The following is a 25,052-nucleotide window of genomic DNA, read 5'->3' as shown; positions in this document are numbered from 1 at the left end:
AGCGCGTTCCTCTCGCCCCGAGCTCGGGATGCTCGCACCAAAGCCACCTCTGCCACAGCCCCAACGCCACCTCTGCCACAGCCCCAGACAGCTGCAAGACCCCCGAGGGGGTCCTCACTAGGTGCTTGCCAACCCAGCCTCATCCTCAGGCACCCAACTGAGCGGTGTTGGGCTGCCTCTGCGTTTTCCACCCCCTCCACTCCTCCCTCGACACTCTCAACCGAGGACTCGGTGTACTTTGGGGCCGGAAACGCAGCGTGAGAGGGATCAGCCCTTATCAGCACCGAGCTGCGCCCAGAAGAAAGTTCTTAGAAGCCGGTGTCAGGCCGGTGTGGTGCAGGAGGCCTCGTGGCACCGCCGGCGACACTGATTGCAGCCGCGGGCGGCGGGGCCGGCGCTGCCACCAGCCACCAGCGCTTCATCCCAAAGCGGCCTGATGGGCTCTGCCATCCCCAGGGGCAGAACCACGTCCCCTGCCAAGCCCTGTGGGGAGGAAGCGAAGGGGCTGCCGGTCCTGGAGGGGGTTGTGGCCCCCGGCACGGCGGCGGTTTATCGGCACCGCTCCTGCTGTCCCGGGAAACGGCGAGATTCCAGGAACAGGGAGTTCAGAGAAGCCCCCCACAGCCCTCCCCGGGCAGAGCACAGCCAGGGCAGCGCAGAGGGAGAAGGAAATGATGCAGCACAGAGATACGGCAGCCGAAAAACCAGTCTGGCTTCGGAGAAGTGCCTACCGCAGGCACGCTGCCCCCGCCCCCTGCCCTGCAGCCCCTACCGGGAAAGGGACTTCTCAGTAACCAAAACTGCTCACTCAACACAGCACCCGGCTGCTCAGCACCCACGGGCTCCTCAGCAGGAGGTGCCACGGCGGCAGCATGGGGTCAGACACCCCCCCACACACACACAGCCACAGGGGCTGCTGGGGTCAGGATGGGATGGGATGGGATGGGATGGGATGGGATGGGATGGGATGCTCGGGATGTTGCCCCAGCTCGGTCTCTATTCCAACCAGTACCAGCTCCCACTCACAGCATCCCAGCATGGTGGGGTGGGAAGGGCCCTGCAGAGCTTCCCCAGCCCCTGCTCCAGCAGCTTCCCCTGGCTCAGGGGGTACAGGAACGTGTCCAGGGGGATTGGGAACCTCCAGAGAAGGAGCCTCCACACCCTCCCTGGGCAGCCTGGGCCAGGGCTCCCTCACCTCAGCACCAAAGGAGTTTTCCCTTGTGTTCCAGCAGAACTTTTTGTGCTCCAGCTGATATCCATTACCCCTTGCCCTGTCACCACAGGAAAAAGCACTGCCTCATGCTCCTGGCACCCAGCATTTAAATACTTGTAAGTACTGAGATTCCCTCTCAGTCTTCTCTAGGCAGACCAGTCCCAGGTCCCTCAGCCTGATGCTCCAGTTCTTTGAGGAGTCTCCCCTGGATACTTCATCCCACCACTCCCCAAAGGATCCTGTGCACATGGGGCTGAGGGCTGCCCAGAATTTCCCCAGGGCCACGATGCCCCAGGAGGCTGCACTCCTAAGCCCCTAAAAACCAGCCACCGCTGTGCCACCTCCACAGCACCCCTGGTCCTGGCAACCAACACACCAAACGAGGCATCTGGGGTGTGATACAGCTGATCTCTGGCTCACAGAGCTCATGCAGCAGGATCTGGCTCAGCTTCCCCCAGACTCCCTCTCCTCACAGGGGCTGACACTGCTGGGGACAATGGGACACTAATGGGGACAAGAGCCCCAGCAGCCTGACCAGAGGGGACACCCCACTGCACACCCTCACCCCATGTCCCCTCATCCCCCCAGCACAGCACCCACAGCCACCCCACGCCTGGGGAGCACAGAGTGGCTGGGAGAAAGGGGGGGTTGCCAGATACAGGCAGGAGCCCGTGGGCAGCCAGGAGCTGCAGGTCAGAGCCAGGTCACGGCTGTGCCAGGCTGCTGCTGGCACACACAGCAGCTCACGACAACGTTTCCTCCTCACAAGCCCCAGCAACAGCTCTCACCGCAGCTCCTGCGCCCGCCACTTTCTTCCCTCGCCGTGTTTGTGTGAGGCCAACGTGCCCACAGCACCATCCTCCCTCCCCAGCAGCCACACAGCACCTTCCCTGCCGCCTGGCACGTGCCCTGGGGACACCTTCCCCTGAAACCCTCCAACCTGCAGCGCTGGGATTTACGCTCCTTCGAAGGAAAACTCCTCCCAGCCTGCCCACACGTGCTGGGAAAGCTCTGGGCACCATGCCCTGGGCTGCTGCTGGAAGGACACACACTGCAGATGCTCAGTGGAGGGGAGAGGAAAGCAGGCAGCTGGCCAAGATGAGACAGAAAAGATCACATTGCCCACACCTGGGAGAGGCACGGGGGCACATATGGGCACACACACCACCCCCTCAGACACCCCTGGGCTCACCTGATTTCTGCCTGCTCCCCAAAACACTTCCAGCGCTCCCCGTGTTGGTTGGAGCAGGAGGAAGCCAGAATCACCCACCTTTCCTAACAGATCTGGCCAGGGGCTTGCTGGCAAAGGCAGCGTGGCATGGGGATGGCAGTCATGGCACAGCAATGACGGCAGTGGCACGGGGGTGATGGCAGCGGCTGGTGGTGCCGGTGCTGGTGGTGGCACAGTGACGGTGGCAGCGGCTGGTGACGATGCTGGTGGTGGCAGCTGATGGCAGTGGCACGGTGCTGATGGCAGCTGATGGCAGTGGCACGGTGCTGATGGCAGGGGCTGGCAGAGAGCAAATCCTTCGAGAGCGGCGGGCGCTGGCACCGGCCCCTCCGCACGCCGGGGATTTCCCCACCACGGCCCTTTCGCTTCCACTCTGAGTCAGAGACGGGAAAGGGCAGATCTCTGATGGCCAGGGGGATGTGCTGCTTGTGCCAAAGCCCTGAGCCCACCCTGTGCCCCTCACACAAGGAACAAGCCCTGTCTGGGGCTGCCAGGACGGACAGATCTGCGGCGGTGCCAGGGCGGGTTATGCCGGCGCCAAACCACATCCCGCGCCCACGGCCCCGGGGAGTTTTGTGGAGTTCCCCAGGAGAGCAGAGGCACACAGCCCTGTCCCAGTGAGAGCTGCAGGGGAAGCACGTCCCTGGTCCCGCTGGGACAGCAGTGGGGGGATGCCACGAGGCTGGAGGGGGCACCAAGGGTCACGGCGAGGGCTGAGAGGTCCTGCTGTACCAGGGTGGATGCAGGAGGCTGCCCCGTGGGTAATCCCTGTGTTCCTCCTCAGACACTTGGCATGAGACAACCCCAGTGCCTGTCTTCTGGAGTTTTCACCGTGGTTAAAGCCAACACTCGTCCTTGGGGACTTTGCACCACAGATAATCCTGGCACGTGGCCCTGGGTGTTTGCACCACGGCTGATCCCAGCCCTTGGCCTCGCTGGGGTGCAGCACAGCTAATCCCAGCCTCTGCCCTCCAGCAGCTAATCCCAGCCTCTGCCCTCCAGCAGCTAATCCCAGCGCTCTGCGGGGGGGAGGTTAAGCACAGCCTAATCCCAACACTCCTCCTCAGGCCTCTGCACCGTGGCTGAGCCCAAGGGACGAGTCCACCCCAGCAGCCCTGTGCCAACGCTGCTGCCTGGGATGGGCTCTGGGATGCCACTGATTCGGGTCCTTTCCCTTCACACCCTCCAGCATCTCATGTGCCTCCTGCACCATCCACTGAGCTCACCCCCTCCAAGCTCTCTGGGGAGAACATCAGGGTGGCACATTCTCTGCTGTTCACTCCGAGACCTACTGCCAGCAGCAGTGAGTGCCATCACAGGCTTGGGGCACTGTGTATACGAGGTTCCCTGTCTCTGTTAAGCAGAGGAATACGAGAGGTGATCCCCACTGCAGGCTGCTGCATGAGCTCGAGTCCCCCAGACCCCAGCCAGCACCCTCACACCACCAACACCGCAGGGACAAAAGGGTTTCCAAGACACCCTGTCCCTGAGCATCCCTAAAGCTCATGGCAGGGGACAGAGCCATCCCCGAGGGGACCAGGCTCAGCGGTGACAAGAGGCCCCGTTGTGCTGTGGCCTGAAGTGCTGGCTCGGGGGGGGCTGGGGCACAAAGCACCTTCTGTTCCCCTCCTGAGCGGCTGCCGAGCGCCAGCGAAAGGCAACGCCAGAAAACACAGCCCAGACCCCTCCCCACCTCCCTCAGCCCCTACTTCTTACTAAATTAAACCCAAGGTGCTGTGATACCACCCTAGGTAAATCCAGAGCCCTGGGGATGGGTTTGGGGGGGTCTGGTTAGAACCCCCCCCAGCCCCTCTTTGTGCATCGAGAAACCTCCAAGCGCAGCAGCGCCCGTCAGCTCTGCTCGTCAGAGCCCACCTTCCCTCTCCAACAGCCCACAAACCACCCCAAACACAGGCAGCCCAGCACCTCACGGTCACTGGGGGCTTTGGGGCTATAAACAGGATCTGTAACCAGGCAGCTTTGGCCAGGCCCCTCATTTCATGTTCAGCCAAACCCGCTCCCAGCGTGGGCTGCTCTAACGACTTCCTGGGATAAATAACGAGCGTGGAAAGTAAACAAGGTGTCTGTGTGTAACAGGAGCTGCAGCCAGGGCCTGAGACACCCCAAAGCCCATCCCCAGAGGGCTGGGGGACACGGAGTGGCCAGCATGGTCCCTGGGAGCTCCTGGGATTTCGCATCACCCAGGGTTTGGCATCACTCTGGGTCAGGCATCACCCAGGATGATGGAACAGCGCCAAGAGCCCACATGGGAACATTTGATGGTCCCAAAGCAGGACCTGCCCCTTGCCCATAGCTGAAGGAAGATGTTACCCCAGACACTTGGTTTTTAATGTAATCTCACAATGACATTGAACATTCTGATGCCCATCGTGGAGTATCAGTGGGAACTGGGACCAGTGGGGTCTGCCCCAGTCGAGCCTTCATCACTGGGACAAATCCTTCCAGACCCCACACTGCCTATGCAACCTCTCATAAATATTTACCTTTGAAAGCAGCAGCACTCAGCCTCGAAACAACCACATCCTGGGCCATAAAAAAAAGAAGAAGAAAGGGGAAAAAAAACCCAAAAGAGAGAGAGAACCACTCACAAACACCCTGAGCATCTCCCACTGGCTGCCAGGGCTGAGCAACACCCAGCGCCCACCAGCCCTGGGAGGCTTGTGGGGAGGTGGTACAGTCCTGGAGTGTTTTCCCAGGCTCTTTTCCTGCCTTTCTCTTAGATATCCTCACTTGTCATTGGCTTCTCAGCCTGCACGTGGTGCTCTCCCACCCGCAGCATCCCTGCGAGGGATGCAGCAAAGCATCGCTGCCACGAGCAGGGGGGTGGGCACAGCATCGGGGCAACTCTTCCCCTTCAGCAACAAGAGTGGGCTTGAAAGAAAAAGAAACCCTTCCAGCCTTTCTCCTGCAAAACCCAACAAGCCCAGCACCAGGGGAAAGCAGCAGATTGGGGCTCCTGTCCCACACTCTTCCCCTCACAACCCAATCAAGCCCTGACAAGCTCCATCCCAGCAACACAGTTTCCAAAATAAGAAACTCTGCTCTTCAGCAATTAACGCGGGGCTGTGGTTACGCTGCTCAAAAGTGTTTTTTCCGTGCATGACCAAGGATGGAAAAAGTTGTGGTTAATAAATGACAAATAACCTTTTGTCTCCTCGCCCTCCCCCCGCCCCGCGACACCAGAAAAAAGGGTGGTGAGGGGAGGGGGAATAAATAGAGAAAGCCAAAAGAAAAAAAAACCCCAGTCACCGGCAAAAATCTCACAAAAGGGCTCCGGGCGCCTTCGAAGAACAGCGAAGCACTGAAGCGAGAGCCGAGCGCGGACGGCACGGCTCGGCACGGCACGGCTCGGCACGGGACGCGCCACCGCCCGCCCGCCCGGCGCCGCGGAGAAAGTCCGCGGGCGGGTTTCGGGGCAGCTCCGGACGCCTTTGAGTGCGGCTTCGGCTCTCCCGAGGGAATTGTAGTCTAGTCAAAGCCCTCCGGCTCTTACCCCGCGGCGGGTTTCCCAGCTCCTGTCCTAGGGATGCCAGGAGAAAAGTGGCAGGAGAGGGATGCAGTCCCTAAGGATGCTGAGAGAGGGGTGTCGGGAGAGGGATGCAGCTCTTAGAAATGCCAGAAGGATGTTAAGAGAGGGATGCAGTCCCTGGGGATGCTGAGAGAGGGATGTAGCTCCTAGAGATGCCAGGAGAAGGATGTTAAGAGAGGGATGCAGTCCCTGGGGATGCTGAGAGAGGGATGTCAGGAGACAGATACAGTGCCTGTGGATGCTGAGAAGGATGACAGGAGAAGAATGCAGCTCCTGGAGAAGCCAGGAGAAGGATTCCAGGAGAGGGATGCAGCTCTTGGAGATGGTAGAAGGATGCTAGGAGAGGAATGTAGTGCCTGGGGATGCCAGGAGAGGGATGCAGTCCCTGGGGATGCTGAGAAGGATGCCAGGAGACAGATACAATCCCTGGGGATGCTGAGAGAAGGATGCCACAAAAGAGATGTGGTGCCTGGAGATGGCAGGAGAGCGATGATAGGAGAAGAATGCAGCTCCTGGAGATGCCAGGAGAGGGGTGTGGTCCCTGGAGTTTCTGGGAGAAGAATGCAGCTCCTGGAGATGCCAGGAGAAGGGTTCCAGGAGAGGGTTGCAGCTCCTGGAGATGCAAGAAGGATCTAGGAAAGGAATGTGGTGTCAGGGGAGGAATGCAGTCCCTGGGGATGCTGAGAGGGAGGACAGGAGAAGAATGCAGCTCCTGGAGATGTCAGGAGAGGGATGTGGTCCCTGGAGTTGTGAGGAGAGGGATGCCAAGAGAGGGATGCAGCTCCTGGAGATGCTGGGAGAAGGATGCAGCTCTCCAGCCACGTGCGTTGCAAAGGATGATGCAGCAGGGTTGCTCTTGGCTGGAGGATCAAGGCAGCAAACCCCACCAGCCTGGGATTGTTTAACATTTCTTACTACAACAAAGAGAGAAAATAGCACTTGGCATGAGCTGGTTCCCCCCTGGGCAAACCACTGGGACGAGGGCAGGAGCACAGGCAGTCCAGCCCATTCTGGCTCACAGGATGTAGGACACCAAATGGGATCCAGATTGACACAGATGTGCTCTTCCCCAGGCCAGGGCACTGATGGGACACTGGGATGCTTCCCCTCACTGCCAGACCCCTTCTCATAGGGCACTCATAGCCCACAGGCTGCATTGCCAGGCGGCCCTGGGAGGAAAAGACCACGTTGCATCATTTTGTATGGAACAGAGGAAGGAAGGAGCTCCCAGGGCTGCAGCATCGTGCATCCAAGGTCCAGTTTTTAAGCATAACGAGTCACTAATAAGAGGAAATGTGCTCTGAAGCACTGGCAGCAGATCCCCCTCCACCATTGCCTCTCCAAGTACCCTCAGCTGAGTCACTTAAAGCCACATCTGAGCAGCCCCAATTACTCCCAGAGGTACAAAACAGCCCCAGGGGGAGCCAGGGTGGGGATGGGGAAGCACACCACCAGCATGGTCCCTAGTCCCTGCCTGGCCAGCTGCCACCCAAGAGCCCTGGCTGCCAAAAATCAGAGCCCAGCAGCAACAGGAGCTGCTTGCTCAGGAGGTGGCAGTTCTCAGAAACCAGCTTCAGGTGAAAGGAAGGGGAAAAAGAAAGAGAGAGAGAGAGAAAAAAAAAGGAAGTCAAAGCAGTCTCACGCTGAGCAGAGATAAAAATACTGCAGCTCCTGTGGCCAGGGGCTGAGACATGCAAGGCATGACACAGGCAGCACGGCTCGCAGCGGAAGGAGGCTTCCCAGCTCAGCCCAGGGTGCCATGGACTTACAGGACGTGCTGGATTGCATTAAAATGCCATAAAGAAGCCAGCACAAATGCAAATCCCACCTCCCTTCCCCTTCCTGTACAAACATCTGGTCAACAGAAAGGGCTCGGGGACGTTTCCGCTGCGGAGAGGGGGATCCGTGGAGGTTAGGAAGGGAAAGGCACCGAGGGCTGGGGCTGAGCTGAGGAACAGAGCAGCCCTGGAACCCTGCAGGGCTGCCTTAAAACATACCAACCTGCTTTGGCAGCTTTGGCTTGAGTGGGGAGGCCTCAGAGATACCCAAAGCTATGTCAGAATAAATAGTGGGGTAGAGGAGAAAGCCCTGGGTGCCTCCACAGAAAGCAGAGAGGGGCTGGTGAAGCATCACCCTCGTGCTAGACATCAGAGAATCCACCCAGGCTGCACATCCATACCCAAGATTTGTGTGTACACTTGTATACCTACACCCACAGGTACAAGCATTATAGATACCCCCACAGCTGCCTGCTCCAGGCACCCTGCACACCAGGATGGCCCCACTCCACGCCACAGGGCATCAGCACCTCACCCTGGCCCTGGTGGGTGACACAGCATCCTCACACTCCTTCTCTCCCCAGCACACCAGCACCATCTGGCACAGCCCCAGGGTGGGGGTCCAGGTGCCCTGACCCCACTGGTACCCAGCAGACAGACTGTGCCCTGCTGCCAGAACACCTCCAGATCACGTCATCTCCACGTCCCTCCTTTGCAACATCGCTTTTCCAGCCCTCAAGGGGAGAAGGAATGATGCCAAAACCACCCCAGGAGCAGCTGCAGAGCCTGGGAAGCCTCAGCTCATCCAGCTGAAGCTCTCAGGAGACCCTCCCTGGGGCAGGGGATGCCCACACCAGGTCAGACCATGCCACAGGGACTGGCACAGCTCACCACCACTCATCCCTTGGCCCAGAACAGTACCAGCTGCACCCAGCCAAGCATGAAATGGGATGAGGGCTTTTCAAAGCACCCTACTCCCTTTGATGCTGGGCACCTTACAGGATTAGGCTGGGAGGCCCTGTTGGAACACAGCAGGGGGGGCAGGGTGGAAACTAAGATAAAGCTGTTAAGATAAAAGGGAGAAGAGGGTTTAAAGGGCAGAAAGGGAGAGGAAGAGGGTGCTTCTGGGGTGACCAAGCCTAATGGTCCACAGAGCAGCTGGGGATGAAAGCCCCCGAGAGCTGTTTTTACAGCTGCTTACTTAAAACTATTACTTTTCATGACAATTGCCAGCATCTTCACCTCAGGAACAGACAATAACAGGGGCAAAAGGCAGTAGCAAAGCCCTGGGAGCATCCCAGGGCCAGGGGATGGAGGGGAGGGGGTTCCCTGCAGCCTTCCCCAGGGAGTTCTTGGTTATCATTCCATTATTTCAAAGGCAAAACACAAAAAGTGGCCCCAAATAAGCACTTTTCTGTTCCAATTGCTCTAGGGTTTGCCCCCTGAGCTGGGTTTGGGGAGTGAGACCCACCAGCACGGTGAGGAACTTCCCAGTTGCCCCCAGAACCCAGGCACAGTGACTGGGGAAAGGGGGTTGGATTGCTTCTGCTGTAAACGAGGCAGGATTTGGCCCCGACCCAGTTAATTAAGAAAGGAAGGACCCGCCCTGAGAGAATTTGCACAGGAAGCAATTTACTGCCGAGACTTGAGAAATCCAGCGAGGAACAACCTCCCCTCCTCCAACCCTGCCCAGGGGGAAGGCAAGCTCCCCAGGAGATGGGGCTGACCAGCAAATCCCCCTGGGACAGAGGTGTGTTGCAAATAAAAAGAGTAACTCCCTGAGAGTGTGGTTTGAAACACCTCCCAGGAGTGGGGCAAAGCTGGTCAGGGGCTGGGGGTGAGGAGGAAGGTGATGGGTTTGCTTCCCAAGGGCAATGAGGGGGGAAATAAAGGGAAAAGGAGGGGGAAAAGGAGAAAGGAGTAAGTAGATGGCTCCACTCCCTGTGTCTGAAAGCCTCTGGGGGAAGAGGCTGAGCTGAAGGGATGGCTCAGCTCTCCCTGGGGCTGTGCCAGGTCACCAAGGGCTTCACCAGGGCTGGAGGTGGCCAAATGCATCAGGAGGGCATCCCCTGCTTGCCTTTGGGGTTTGGCTCTTGCCAAGCCCCAAAGGCAGGTCTGGGCAACAACCACTGAGGATGAGGAGCAGCAAAGCTGGGAGAAATGCCTGAAATAGCAGCAGCCCAAGGGCTCCTCCCTCCAGCCAAGCCCTTCCCCACAGAGCAGGATCTGACCTGCCCGGGGCTGTCGGGGTGAGCTGGGCACTGGCCCAGTGCCTGGCTCCTGGGAGCAGCCTCCAAGAGCCCCAAAGTGATGATGGTGCCTGGAGCCAGACACCCCTGTCCCATGGCACACACTCCCATGGGGACAGATAACCACAACCCCAGACTTGAGCAAAGCCAGCTACTTTCACATCTCACAGTTCTGGTGTTGGATCCTTTTTTCCCCCGGTTTTTAAAGAAAACATTAGCTGTTGGGGCTGCTGGACAGAAACAGCAGAGGCTGAGCTGGCTGCTCCCTGGAGTGAGCTGCAAACACAGCCCCAAGGCACAGGCTCTCCCCGAGGCTTCCTCCTTCCAAAGCACAAGTCAAAGCTGAATGAGCACAAAAGGGGGAAACAAGAGAGAGAAAAGGGCAGCCCATCAGCCTGCCTCAGACCTGCCATGGGAAGGAACTGTCTTTTTAAAGATTAAATGCCACAGTTCCCCCTCCTTGTTCACTCCCATCCTGCATCGTCTCTGCTCCAGCCGGCGTCTGAGCACCACGGGAGCTCCTGGGGCAGCCCAGAGCTGAGTTTCCAGCCACAAAAGTACTTGACAAAAACTACAAGTCCAGTCCCTTCCAGGTCCCACGGGGAGCAGACGAAGCCACAGAGCCTAAGCTGGATTTTGCCCTTCCTTTCCCAGCTTGCCCAGGAGAGCAGATGCCCTGGCTGCTGAAGCCACAGCACAGCAGGGACGGGGTGAATTTGGGGGTTGTCAGGCCCTGGTGATCCCTGGGATGGGTCCATGGGACTGGGAATGAACAGTGTGAAGGGCCATCAGCCCCTCCCCTCAGCTCTGCACCCCAGGGCAAAGCAGGGCCTATGCTTCAGCTTTGGGTTGCCAGCAGGGAGAAATGCCATTGCCTCTCTCCTGGCTGCAACAATCAGTGCTCACATCGCCCTTGGCACGTGGTTGTGGCATCTTTCACCCCCTGAATGCAGCCCTGAGCAGCAGCTCCACCACTCAGAGGTCTCAAACACACAGTGCAACCTTGGGGACTCAGAGCATCATCCCCAGCCCACTGCCAAGGAACCCACAGCATCACCTGACCAAATCACACAATCCAGAGCCATTTTCATTGCCAAAGCCCTTGAAGCTCCTGGAGTCCATTAACCCAACACTGCCCAGCCCAGCACTGACCCACAGCCCTCAGCACCTCAGCTCCAGGGCTTTGGGATCCCTCCAGGGCTGGGCACTCCCCCAGCTCCCTGGGCAGCCTGGCACAGGGGCCGACACCCCTCTCAGGGAAACAGTTCTGCCTCAGCTCTAGCCTCAACCTCCCCTGGAGCAACTGGAGCCCCTTTCCTCGTCTTGTTTGTAGATCAAGAGCAGAGACCAATCCATCCCTGGCCACAACATCTTGTCAGGAGCAGAGAGTGTCCCCTCAGCCTCTGCTCCAGGCTCAACACCCCCATTCCCTCAGCCCCTCCCCAGCCCCCTTGTGCTCCAGCCCCTTCCCCAGCTCAGTGCCCGGCTCTGGCCACGCTGCAGCCCCTCAGTGTCCCTGTGGCAGTGAGTGAGGGGCCCAGCACTGACACAGCCCTGGAGCTGCAGCCCCTCAGTGTCCCTGTGGCAGTGAGTGAGGGGCTCAGCACTGACACAGCCCTGGAGCTGCAGCCCCTCAGTGTCCCTGTGGCAGTGAGTGAGGGGCCCAGCACTGACACAGCCCTGGAGCTGCAGCCCCTCAGTGTCCCTGTGGCAGTGAGTGAGGGGCTTAGCACTGAGCACAGCCCTGGAGCTGCAGCCTCCCCAGGGCCCAGCACAGGGGACAATCCCTGCCCTGCTCCTGCTGCCACCCTAGAGCTGATCCCAGCCAGGATGCCCTTGCCCACCTGGACACGCTGCTGGCTCCTGTTCAGCCACCACTGATGACCATCCCCAGGTCCTTTTCTGTCAGACACCTTTCCAACCACACTCGCCCCCCCCAAGCCTGTGGCACTGCCTGGGGTTGTTGTGGCCCAAGCAGCACCTTACCTTGGGCGGGTCGAAGAGCTCCAGCACACACTCCTTGCCCTCGGGCATCCCCACTCGCCTGAGCACCAGGCGGCAGCGGTGCCAGCGCGTCCCGCAGTCCAGCGAGCTCTCGTCCAGCAGCCCGTACTTGAGGAGCCCCTCCTTGAGCACCTCGGGGGGCTGCTCCCGCGACAGCCCCCAGGGCAGGACGCGCTTCGCCAGTCCCGGCCTCAGAGCCGCCGCTTCCACCGCGTCGCCGTCGCCGTCGCCGGGCAGCGCGTCCGAGGAGCGGCGGCGGAAGAGGCTTCGCCAGCTCCGGCGCAGCTGGCTGAGCGAGAAGGGCCGTCGCGCCGGCCCCGTCAGCTCCTCCGAGCTCCAGGACTTGCGGAGCCCCAGCGGGGAGGCCTCGGGGGTTCGGCTGGGCTGCTCGGGGCCCTCGCCGGGCTCCGCCTCGGCTTTGTCGGCCGCCGTGCCCGGGGAGGCGTCCGCGTGGCGTCGGTGCGTGTCGCGGTAGTCCCGCGCCGGGCCGGCGGGCAGGACGCGCGGCTGGCTCGTGGCGAAGCCTTCCTTCACCTCATGGCAGAAGTGCTGCTGGAACAGGTCGGTGAAGCGCACCGAGAAGTTCTCGGCGGCCAGCGGGTCATGGTGCGGGTGCTCGGTGGCGAAGCGCAGGTAGTGCCGCGCCAGCTCCTTGGCGGTGCTGATGGCGTGAAGCTCGCAGAACTCATGCCAGCCCCGGGGATGCGCTGGCGTGCCGCCCGGCAGAGCGTGCCCATTCATTGCCGTGGCTCCAGCGAGGCGGCCGTGCTGCGGGACAGAGCACATCGGGGGGTCACAACCAGAGAGACACGGAATCAGTTGGAGAAGCCCTCGAAGCTGCGGCAGTCCCAGCCCTGCCCTCACCCTGCCCAGCCCAGCGCTGACCCACAGCCCTCAGCACCTCACCCGAGGGCTTTGGGATCCCTCCAGGGCTGGGCACTGCCCCAGCTCCCTGGGCAGCCCGGCACAGCGGCTGACAGCCCTCTCAGGGAAACAGTTCTGCATCAGCTCCAACCTCAGCCTCCTCTGGGGCAAGTGGAGCCCGTTTCCTCTTGTCCTGTCACTTGGGAGCAGAGCCCCACACCCAGCTCCCTGCAGCCTCCTGTCAGGGAGTGTCAGAGAGTGCTGCTGTCTCCCCTCAGCCTCCTCTTCTCCAGGCTCAACACCCCCATTCCCTCAGCCTCTCCCCAGCATCCTTGTGCTCCAGCCCCTTCCCCAGCTCCTTCCCCAGCTCCAGCCACGCTGCAGCCCCTCAGTGTCCCTGTGGCAGTGAGTGAGGGGTCCAACACTAAACACAGCCCTGGAGCTGCAGCCTCCCCAGGGCCCAGCACAGGAGGACAATCCCTGCCCTGCTCCTGCTGCCACAAGCCAGGATGCCCTTGGCCCTTTGCCCACCTGGGCACGCTGCTGGCTCATGTTCAGCCTCTGTTGATTAACACCTCCAGGCCCTTTTCTGCCAGACAGCTTTCCAGCCACACCTGGTCAGGACAGTCGCAACACCCCAAAACCTCTCCCCTGACCCCAGTAGCCACTGGCTGCCTGCACCACAGGGCAAGCAGCCCAGGGCGCACCACGGTCAACCTGGCTCCCAGTCACAGCCGCTTCACTCACTGGGACAGCAACCTCTCTCCCAGCCGTGCGAGCCACCGCCACGGCCCGCAGCGGCCACGCAAGACAATAATCACCCAGCCCCACATCAGCACCCACCATCCCCATCCCCACCTGGCAGGGCCGTGCCTCAGTTTCCCCCGCTGCCCGGCGGGGTGCGGGCCGGTCCCGTCTGTGCAGCTTCCTGCCAGCACAGCTGCCTGCAGCTGCCCGCGGCCCCGCGGGGACACCGGCCCGGCAGCATCCGCTCTCCTCCTGCCAAAGCTTCGCTGCGCCGATGGGTTTCCCTCCAGGGACCGACTCCAACAGAGCTGATAAACCCGGAGTGGGGGCGGGAAGGGGAGGAAACGACATGAAAAGATGCAGAAATCCAAGGAGGGAGCTGCCTCTCCTGCCAGATCCAGCACAGCTCCGCCAGGCTGGGGACCCTCAGTGTGGGCAGGGATGAGCGCACATCAGCGAGGGGATGCTCTGCTGCCCACGGCACCGAGGGGCCGTGGGGCTTTGGCAAACCACACCGTATCTCTGCCCCCAGCAGATTTTTCTCAGCCAGGCCAATCTGCTGGGAGCCATGGGCAGCCTGCAGCCATCCCAGCATGCCCGGCTGAGCCTGGCAGCGGTGCTCCCCACGGCCAGCCCCGGCTGCACCACACTGCTCCCTGCCAAACCTCGTGCTCAGCCACGGCACTTATCGGGGCCGCGCACTCCGCTCGGGCAGGAAACATCAGCCAGCCTAGCCGGATCCTGCCGCGCCGGCACGGGCACCGCCGCCTCCCCAAAACTCCAGCCGGCACAGCAGCAGCACCCCAGCTGCTGGGAGGTGGGGAGAAAAGTGATTGCAACGGGCTGGGGGAAAGAAAAATGTCCCAAAGGCTGAAGAGGGGCTGTGAGGAAGCGAGCGGGGTGAAGCGCAGCCAGCCAGCACCGCGGCTCTTGTTTGCAGCCGCAGAGGCGATAACGCCGGGAAGCAACCCTCTATCTCTGCCCAGCCGTCGCCCTTCCCAGCACGTCCCACGAAGGTTCTAGGCGAGGGGAGATGTTATCTGCCCCCCGCCAGCCTCGCCAGGGCCCGGCTTCTCAGAAGAGCCAGCCTGGGCTCGGGGCTGGCCGGCGGCGCTGGGTGTGCTGGGCTGGTGGAACCCCCGGGCCGGGCCCCCACGTGCGGGCGTCTATCGGCCCCAGCAGCCTGGCAGTGACTCAGCATCCTCCGGCTGCGCTCCCGCTTCCTCCCGGCACCACCAGATGCTCCCCTCAGAGTGCCGAAGGAAAGCGGGGGATCCGTGTGCATCCCTGTGGATGGATGCTCAGGCTGCTGCGAGATCCCCAGCACAGGGGATTTGCCTTCCAAGCTTTCAGGCTCGCTCCACGACAGCTTCGGGAGAGGTTTGCGGCGTGGGAGAAGCAGCCCAGCGCCTGGGCCATGTGGTGGGAAGCAGCCCAAGGCTGTCTCTGGTAGCAATGAGCTTTTTCCAACTGGGAAATACACCCCCAGAGCTTCCTTCTGCTGGCTCTGGCACAAACCACCGTGGCACTGGCCTCCCAGCTCCTGCCTGGGGCACTTCTCCCATGGAGATGACTGTCCTGGCTGAGTCCACCGCAGCAGCATCCCTGTCCTCCGCCTGGCCCCAGGGTTTGGCAGGGACATGCTGCAGGGATGAAGGTGCCCGCTGCCAGGTGGGCTTCTCCCAGCTCCACGATGCCTCCATCCAGCAGCCAGTGGCTTTAAGGCAGACTTTACATCCACGTCCTTTACACCCCATAGATTCCTGCGAGGGGCTCCTGGCCATCCTGGGGGTCATCACAGCAGCTAATTGCTTTCATTTGCACTGAATGGAGGATCCAGCCCATCTTTGGACACACCAGCAGCTGGCTGCGATGGTGAGGGGGTAATATCCTCCCTGGCTGCTGGAAGAAGAGCTATACATTGCCCAGCCTGCCCTGACTTGGGGCTGTTTTGGGTTGCTGGGAGTTGTTTCGGGGTGCTGGGGCTGTTTTCGGGTGCTGGGGCTAGGAGCTTGAGGAAGAGTAGGATGGGATGGAGCAGCCACGATCTGACTTTGATGCTGGCTGGGTGACAAGCCCCAGCTTGTGCAGGATCCAGCCCTGCAGCTAAGCCACCCCTGGGAGATCTCATTAAACTCTTGCCCAAGCCGGTGAGTGTGGCGGTTGCCGGGACGGTAACCCCTGGCTTTAGGTCTGGCAATGGCTTAATTGCACCTTTGTGGTTGCAAAGAATCCCATTAAATGCATTTTGTTGTTTAACTGCAGCCAGGAGGCAACACCATAGCTCTGCACCCCACTCCTGGAGTGCAGCTGGGTGGGAGGCAACTGACCCCTAGAGGGGCCACAGGACTCAGCCCACTGCCACACCACAGCACAGCCACGCAGGGGGCTGTGGCTGCAGGGGAAGGGCACCCTCCAGCACCCAGCACTGCAAATCTGGCCTCAAAGGGAAACCTTACAGAGAGCAGAGCCCATGGGCAGCCCTGGAGCATGTGCAGCCATCGAAAACGAAAGCAGCCTCGACTCCACACCAGCCATGGAAATGGGAAACGTGATTGATGTGCCGGCTCTCCCAGCAACAACCGCTCCCCAGGCAGGGGAAAAGCAGCCAGGGGCATTTCCAGCTCCCTTTTTATACCCATGAGGCTATTCAAAAGTCACCCTCTGGATTATTCTGAGGAGGGAGCGAAGCGAGGGACTGGGAGACGCCCTCGCCAGCCCCACGGCTCCCCGAGAGGCACAAAGTTCCCACAATCCCAAGAGCAGGAACATTGTTCCTTCCCAGGATGTCCTCCATGAAAAGAGCTATTCTGAGCCGGCAGCAGCCTTTCTTGGCACGGCCCCGGGGCCGCTCACTCCAGAGGCTGCTATAAAAGGCCCCGGTACAATAAATGGCGCTTTTCAATGGGGCAGCATCCGGCACGGGGGGCTCAGGGGGGATGCAGGTCCCTCCCTGAGGGTGGGCTTGTAAGGGCTGGATGATGCAGAGCATCCCCCCAGGGGATGGGGAAGGTGCAGCCCCTCTCTGCATCTCGATCCTCCAGGGACGGGCTGGATGCGACCCTGGATTGAGAGTGCAGAGCTGGGGGTGCAAGCAGGGCAGCCTTTTGGGGGTGGGCAGGGAGATGCAGCCCCTCAGCAAGGCAGGCTGGTGTCCCAGGAAGCTTTATTGCTTCCCTCTTTCACCAGTGAGGTAAATATTGCTGATTTACCCACCACACACACCCCAAGCAGAACAAAGCCCCAGCCCACGTACCCAGGGCAGCACAGAGGTTCCATGGGAGGCAAGGAGGGCGGAGAGGGCCCCATCACCCCCTCCAAAACATTACCCACATGCTTACAGCATCCCTATAAAACAGCCAAAGCCATTTGTGCAACAGGTCAGCACAATCCACAGCAGAAACTACCCAGCACTCTCCTGCTCTTCTCTCTGAGGGTGTGGATTCTCTGGGGTCTCACTCTCTGCATCCCACTGCCTGTTCCCACACAACCTGGAGGACACCAGAGTGTCTCAGAACCCGACCTCTCTCCTTTGGCTCAATCAAAACGACAAGTTACAAAGCAAGAGGAGCAGGTTGGAGAGATTCCCCACACCACACACCCACACAGGCTGAGTTTTCTTAGGAAATGGGGTTAAAAGTCAAGAGCTCCGCTGTCCCAGCCCAGCGTTCTCACAGGACACACACACCCCTCGTCTGACCGCCTGCTGCTGCTCAACTCGCTCTCTCAAAGGCTAAAGATGGGCTTTGTCTGGGGCTCTGCGTGGGCCCAGCAGCACCACAGACCTCTGGGGATGCAGGAGCCGGTGAGGCACTCGGAATCCAGGGGAAATCCACCCATTTGACTTCCCTCCCTGATCACTCCACCAGGAGAAATGAGACGGAGACGACCCCTCCTGAACCCATCTCCGCACAAACCAGAGCTTCACGCTCACTCGGCTCGCAGGAGCTCACCAGGAGCCAGCCCAGCTCCCCAGAAACCCTCTGCGCTGCTCCCACTCGCTGGAGTGCCCATCACTGTGGCATCTGGCACCCTGCAGCCCAGTTTAGAGCACCAGGCTCCTCTTACACCCACTGTCTGCACAGAAAAGCCCAGTCAGCGGGGTGGCCTCTTTCGACAGGGTTTGTTTTGTTGCCTGAAATGAATCGCTGCCGTGTGGGCGTGAGAGAAACCAGGGAGTGCTCTGGGGGAGCGGCTGGCTGCAGGTCCCCTGGTTCACCCACGGCGATGTGGTGAGGGGCAGCTGGCAGCTCAGCTCCATGCTGACCTGGCTCTCCCTCCGTGGTACAGCAGTCCCTCCCAGGGCTGGATTGGGCCCTTCCTCCTCGCTGAGCTGTGGCAGCACCACAAACCCCGTCAGCACCAAGCTCTAGCACTTTCACTTTGTCTCACTCGCTGGGATTTGTCCCGACACCTTCACAGCGCCAGGGTCGGCCCCCAGCAGCCCTGTGAGTGGAAGGGAGGGGTTTAGGAGGACATAAGATCCCCCAAAAGCCACCAGCACTTGCATCCCAATCTCTGTGGTGCAATACACAGCACCAGCAAACCCACTGCTCCAGCAAAACCAAACGGGATCGTTCCAGAGGCAATAAATACATCAAGGCAAAGCAGCAAATAACAGCAGCACTGGGGGCAGGGGGGACACATGAGGACAGGGCTCTCCTGCACCAAAAGCCAGTTACAAAGAATCCCGAGGCGCTGATCTAGTCCCAAACAAGTCAAAGTGAAACCTGTCAGTAATTTCACAGGCCTTTAACCTCCAGCCCTGTAAGCTGCCAGCAAAGGCTGCCAGCAGCCAGACCCATGTGAGAGCAGGCAGGGCAGGTCCCTGCACCGGTCACTTCTTCCTTCAGCTGCTTTTCCTACCTAAACACAGCAACCCAAAAAGTCCCTGGGGCCACCAGCCCACAGCTCCAGCACATCTTGAATCAATTTGAAACAACAATCTCCAAATGGCAGCTTGACAACTCATCCTGGTTTCCTTGACAGTAAATCCCAGCCCGGGCAGCAGGGACTGTGTTACAGCTGCTGTGGGAGCCAGAGGGTCCGGGCTCTCTGTGGGTGACCCCGCCGGGGCTTGGCAGGAGCAGGGCTGGGCACGCTGGCAGGGCACAGGGATGCTGCCCATCGGCCTCGTGTGCTGAGCCCCCAACGCCTGCCAAGCCAAGCAATGCCAGCGAGCCAACAAAGTCCACAGAGAGCAGAAAGCCAGGGGAGCTGCTTGGCAGGCTCCAGCTGGCACCTCTGCTTGGCACTGGGGCAGAGGAGAAAGGGGCAGTGGGGTGAGCAGGCAGGGCATGGCCCCCACGGGCTGGGCAGCACCCTGCAGCCATGGCTGGGGCAGGTGGGTATCGCCCCAATAGGGTCCTGTGCCCTGCAAGAGGGGCAATCCCCACGGCTGGAGCTGCAGGAAGGGGTCTGGGGGCAGGCAGAGGAGAGAGGCAGGGCTGGCTCCATGTGTGCTGCACCCTAGGATTAGGGGTACCTGGGATAGGGGTGCTGGGAAATGTGGGACCTTGAGGGGGGCAGGGATCACAGAAGATGTGTTCCGGGGTGAAGGGGTGCAAGGGGTGAAGGGGTGCAAGAAAGATGAGGGTTCCCAGGGTTGGAGAGACAGGGTCCTGGGGGTAGAGTGGGACGAGTGCTGGGAGGACAGGAGTCCCCTTGGCGACCTAAGGGAAGGGGAGAGTCCCACCCGCAGAAAAGGGGGTGGGAGTGGGGAGAGACCCGAGGGCTGGGGGCTGCCAGAGGACGGGGATCACCCTCCCGGAGCCAGGGTTCCGCGCCCGGTGGCTCCCGGGGACGCTCCAGCGGCTGCGGGCGGGAGGAGCGACCGCCGCTGCCCTCCCTGCCCCGGCCCCAGCCGCACCGGACACCTCGCCCCGGCCCAGCGCCGCCGCTTTCGCTTTGCAACCGCCGCTTCCCCGCTCCAGCCCGGCCCCGGCCCCGTTACCTGCAGGAGAAGGCGTCCGGCTGCCGCTCGCCCATGGTGGAAGGCGGCCGGGGACGGGACCGGACGGGGCGGGCGGAACGGGACGGGGCGGCTGGGCACGGCACGGCACGGCACGGCACGGCACGGCACGGCACGGCACGGCACGGCACGGCACGGCTCAAGCAGGAAACCGGGTCAGGCGGCTCCGCGTTTCCGCCGAGCGGAGCCGCGGGGCGCGGACCCCGGCCCCGGGCGGGTTTATGTAAAGCGGAGCGGCGCGGAGGAGGGCGGAGGCTGCGCAGGGGCGGAGCGAGCCGGGACGTCTGTGTGTCTGTCTGTCCATCCGTCCGCACTCCGCTCCGGCAGCTCCGCGGGTGCGCACCCGCTCCTCCCCGCCGCTGCCTTTATCTTATCGCGTCCGCGCCCGCGGAGGCAGCGGCACAAACAGGCTGCGCTCCCGGGGGCGGCTGGCGGCGTTTAAAAAGTTCTTTAGGACTTTTATAACTTGTTTTCATCCCCCCTCTGTGGATTTGGGGAGGTCCGGGCACCGCAGCATCTCAGCCCCTGCCCCCCGGGGGTCGGGATCGCCCGGGCACGGGGTCGTTTGGGGGCTTGGGAGGGATGTGCGTAAGAAACAGCTCGCTTTCCTGTCCCTGCCGTGCCTGAGTCCTCCCACGGCTCTGGGACCCGAGGGACCTCTGCGGTGGCGGCAGTGGGCGAGACGCCGCCGTCTCAAACCCCATTTCTCATCATTTTCCTCTGTCTTTCAGTCGAGGAAATGATGTTGCTGAGAAAGGCACCGCGGGGCAGTGCCCACGCCCGGCGGGAGCGGAGCGGGACAGGGGCCCGCAGCTGTCCCACGCTGTGGGCAAGAGCTTCGGCTGTGATGGAGCAGTCACAGCGTCCCTCAGGTCCCAAACGGGGCTGGGGTGGGTGTACCCAGGTCAGGCTGGGCCACCCTCCTGCCTTCCTGGTGCCATCCTGCCCCAGGGGAGCTGCACACAGAGCTGCAGCCACCCACCCTGCCAGCCGTGGGAAACAGGAGGAAGATAAACTTTCACTGCACCTTTTTTCCAGGAAGGGGATGGTTTGTGATCTGTACTGTCACATCTGGCCCATCCCTATCTCCCACCCGTGTCACCAGCTGCCCCAAGAGCTCCTCTGAGGCCGTGTCTTCCCTGAGCAGCAGCAGTGCTGGGGACAGAGAGACTGTCCTCATCCTACAGACCCTCACCCCGGTGCCACTCACACTGTGCCTACAAGAGCCACGACAGAGCAGCCCCAGCACACCAAGCTGGGGAAACCCAGGCAAGTGGCAGCTGGGATTTTACAGACACCACACCACTGATTTGTGGGTGTTGGGAGGGTGGCAGCTGTGGGATTTTTGCCCTTGCAGAGCATGCTGAGGCACGCTGAGCTGTTTGTAAGCTGGTGTCTGTGTCACCACCAGCAGGCTGCATCCTTGGGGATGCTTTAAAATACACCCCAGTCACTTGCCCCATCCATTCCCAATCCACCTCCTTCCACTGAGGAAAAGACTGAAACAGGAACCCCTTCCTGGTGCTGTGCCCTGAGTGGGCACCCCCAGACCACAGCCCTGGGCGGCTGCTGCTGTGGACACAGCCCCACTGCCCCCCTCCAGCCACACTGACCCCCCCAGGACCAGATTTGAGCTTTCCTGCAGGGCTTTAACCCCACACAGCCCTTGGGCATCACCCGCTCCAGGGGTCCACCACTCCCCAAACCCCCCAGGGAGGTGGCTGATGTGATAAAATCTTACCTTAAAAGCCGATGTTTAATTCCTCCCGCCTTTGCTTTGTGCATAATTGCACTTTCTGCCTTTTTGTGTGAGCAGGGCTGAGCGGGTGGCAGAGCCCATGCCCGCCCTCGGGCAGCCAGCCCAGCTCACAGCTATTGCACACTTTTCTTTCTGAGCCTCATCTGTTTCAAAAGCGCTCTCTCAGCGCCCTCAGCCCCCGTGGCCTGAGATTTCTCTTTTGTTTTGCTTCCTGTATGGATTTTTCTACAGCCCCTAACTGCTAATTCACTGCCACATACTTCTGCTTTTTCTGTTTGTTGATGCAGAGCTGTGCAGATGCCCCTGTACCCGCACACACACGCACACCACCGCTTCCCTTCCGCTCTGCAGCCCGCTCAGCCTGTAACCATTGCTGCTTTCTCCTCCTGTACAAGCCTTAAACCAGCTCCCAACCTGCCTTCCCACTTCTCTCTTTAATTCCTGTGTTCTGGCCCACTTCGTTTTTTCAGGATGCGTGGGATGGTTTGGAAATGGCACATCAGCATTTCCCGGGCTGGGATGTGATGGGCTGCGGGTGACCTCTGTCATCCCACACCAGGATAAGGGATCAGTCCCCTCATTCTGTGACATCTGAAAAGATTTGGCTATGGTGTGTGTGTGTGTGTGCTGAGCTGGCAGTGCCCCTCCAAAATCTCAGCCTGGTGGTGATGGGGAGAGGAGGGATGCTGAGGGTGCCCCACGGGCCGCCTGCCCCCACCGCCGTGGCTGGGCTCCAGCCGCCCTCTCCCGGGCACCCACCGCACTGCACGCTGCCTCCCGTCCTTCCCGGCCCGGGGGGTGGGTGCAGCGCATCCCCTCCCGGTGCCCTACCCCCGCGGCTGCCAGCCTGGACACCGCCATGGGACGGTGAATCTCGCGGGGGGTCCGGCGCAGGACCCCTCGCACCCCAAAACGCGTGAACCCCGCACTGGGGATTCTGTGGCAGGCACAACTTGTTCACCTCGAACCCCAGGGTGCAGCTTCTGGGTCCATTTGGGATCTCTAGTCAAGACAGAGACCCACACTCCTCCTCCTCCATGTGCCATCTGAGGACACACACACAGCACTGAGCATCCCGCAGCTCCTCAGTAACCCTCCACCAAGCACCCCCAAGTTTCCAGGAGGCCCCTGTCACTGGCAGTGACTCAGAGCTCCCTGTCTCACCACACTGAGCCGTCGAGCACCCGCTGCTGTGTAACCACACGCCGAGTCACCAGTCATGGGAACAGGAGGAAGCGGGGGCCACGGGCAGCCCACATCCCAAATGGCACCCAGCAGCTCCTCACCTCCACGCAGACCCCTTGTTTTCCACCCTTTTCTCAGCTGTCAGGCAATCTCAGTGCAGAAATTCATCTTCTCCCTCTTTCCTAGCAAGGGGAAACTGAGGCACGGGCTGGGGGCTCCTTGATGGGGGTTTGCAGAGCAAATGTCATGGGGCTGTTGAGAAGGGGAAGTGCTGGAGCCTGTGCAGCGACACGCGACCGTCCCAAGGGACATCCAACAGGAAGCAAAAACCCACAGGGGAATTTTGCTGGTGGTTTTTGAGGAATGGGGATGATTCCCCAGAGCAGCTCCCAAAGGGCTTCCTGGGAAGTGGCTGTAGTGGAGGAACAGCTCTGGGTAAAACAGCTGATGGGGCTGCAAGAAGCAACCAGGGGTCTGGAGTGCCAGCAAGGGAAGGCAGAGCTGGGAGCTTGGCTGCCCTTTTTCAGTTACCCCAGATAGTCTAATAAAGATATTACTTTTCCCCATAGTCCTTCCCCCTCCTAATCTTGCCACTTGAAAAGACACCTCTCAGCAAGGCAGGGAGATAAACGATGCAGAGACCTGAGACTTTCCACCAGCAGCTTTGAACAGAGCCACTCTGCTCAGGAAAGGAGATAAAGCCCAGATGGCTTCAGTGCTCTTTTAAATCCCTTCTTATATTCTGAAAGAGAAAGTCTGCATGTGATTGGGAAAACCTTCAATGAACTGAAAACTGCTGCCACATGTAGAAGATTGCAGAGCTCCAAGCAGCTGTGTAGGGTGCTGGAGGCATCTGTGGGGGGAAGCAGAGAGGACTGTGAGCTGTGGGCAGTGGTGGGGGTCACTGATGACAGGATTTCCTAGTTGGAGGCCTGCAAAATCATAGAATTGTGGAATGGTGGGGTGGGAAGGGCCCTGCAGAGCTGCTGCAGCCCCAGCCCCTGCTCCAGCAGGTTCCCCTCACTCAGGGGCACAGGAATGTGTCCAGGTGGGGTTGGAAACCTCCTGAGCAGGAGCCTCCACACCCTCCCTGGGCAGCCTGGGCCAGGGCTCCCTCACCTCAGCAACAGAGGAGTTTCTCCTTGTGTTTAAGTGGAACTTTTTGCGTCCCAGCTGATGTCCATCACCCCTTGTCCTGGCACTGGATACTACAGAAAGAAGAGTCGCCCCATCCTCCTGACACCCACCCTTTAGGTACTGACGAGCACTGATGCTAAAGTGTGTACTTGCTAATACACATCACTGTGCAGCTGAGCAGCGGAACAAATAAACTGAAGGAAAGGGACAGTGGTAAGGAGAGCAAATCCTTGACACTGGTATTAATTGCCATATGGTGAGGACAGCAGTGCTGCTGAGGTGGTCCTCGGGCTGGTGACGCTTTCAGTGTGAAAAGCCAACCAGGAGCAGAAATCAGGCTGGAGGCTTCACCCAGCCCAAGAGTTATGATTGTGCTGGGATGCGGGTACTGACAGCAGGAAATCCAGCCCAAGTGCTCAGCACTGCTGCACCTGCTCACCCCTGGCCCAAACAGGGCAAGCACTGGCCACCCAGACAAGAGCTCATCAGAGCTCATCAGCACCCGAGTGCCACTCGGCTTCCACGGTCAGGGAGGAGCGAGGGGGCTGCGATCTCTGCCCACGTGGTTGCACAATGCCCAAGCAGCTCCAGTGCTCAGCTGACAGCTCATCACCACCCAGCTTCACAGCTCCTCATGCCACTTGTCACCTCCACTGGACGCCCATCCAGGCCACTCAGCTCCTGCCTCAGCTCTTTCCTTCCCTCTGACCCTGCTTTGGCCCATCCTGTCCTGAGAACGTGTCTGAAAGCTCAAGGAGAGCAGCCAGGACTCGCAGCCTGGTCCCTTGCAGTGTCTCCTACCCATGCATGACCAAGCTCTGCCCTGCCTCTTCCTCTCCAGCCCTCCCCACTGGGCTGGTACCATCCACCCTGACCATCAGCCTTTTCCTGTTCCCCACCACACTCTCCCAGGCACCCACTTGCTGCCTCAAACACCTGACTCAAAAATTCGATGTGCTGCCACTTTCATCACTAAGCTCTCAGCTTTCCCACCCATGAGCATGTCCCCGGGACATCCACATGTACATCCACACCTCCATCCGTGTGTGCATCTGTGCACACATCCATGTGTGTATCCACACCTACACCCATGGTCATGTGCATCCCCCTGTACCACCCGCACCCGTGCTCCCATTTCTCCCCACCTCTGCCCCGACCTTATCCCCAGTGCCCAGAGGTTTGACCCACCAAGGGCTTGAGCCAAGACAGGACCTGCCAGCACCGGGGGCCGAACTCCGGAGCGGTTTATCTGTCCCCCCACTTCTCCCCGCGGGGCCGCCCCGAGCCGCGGTGATGGGCGGCAGCGGAGGAGGAGGAAGAGGAGGAGGAGGAGGAGCCGGGCAGCAGCCGCGCTCCGCCCGCCG

The 25,052-nt window shown here is 60.5% G+C and overlaps 1 protein-coding gene across 6 annotated transcripts in view; it reads right to left on the bottom strand.

Annotated features, from left to right (window-relative positions):
- SH2B3 (SH2B adaptor protein 3) overlaps positions 1-19,963 on the bottom strand; it is a 29,271-nt gene extending 9,308 nt beyond the window's left edge. For 2 of the 6 annotated variants that reach the window (XR_009819881.1, XM_062009686.1), the window contains exons 1-2: positions 13,748-14,705; positions 12,008-12,793 (exon numbers count right to left, since the gene is read on the bottom strand). Coding sequence is in view for 5 of the 6 variants with exons in the window: in XM_062009686.1 (XP_061865670.1) it covers positions 12,008-12,793; positions 13,748-13,987 (1,026 nt within the window). In the remaining variant the exon portion in view is untranslated. Of the gene's footprint in view, positions 1-12,007; positions 12,794-13,747; positions 14,706-19,589 lie in introns of those variants that run through there. The other 4 variants (XM_062009691.1, XM_062009687.1, XM_062009688.1 and 1 more) reach the window with 4 other exon arrangements.
- Positions 19,964-25,052: the final 5,089 nt, after the last annotated feature.

The sequence above is a fragment of the Colius striatus genome, chromosome 17, assembly GCF_028858725.1.
Source record: "Colius striatus isolate bColStr4 chromosome 17, bColStr4.1.hap1, whole genome shotgun sequence".
NCBI classification, from domain to species: Eukaryota; Metazoa; Chordata; class Aves; order Coliiformes; family Coliidae; genus Colius; species Colius striatus.
Note: the sequence above shows the minus strand (reverse complement) of the source record. Positions and strands in the feature narration are given on the sequence as shown.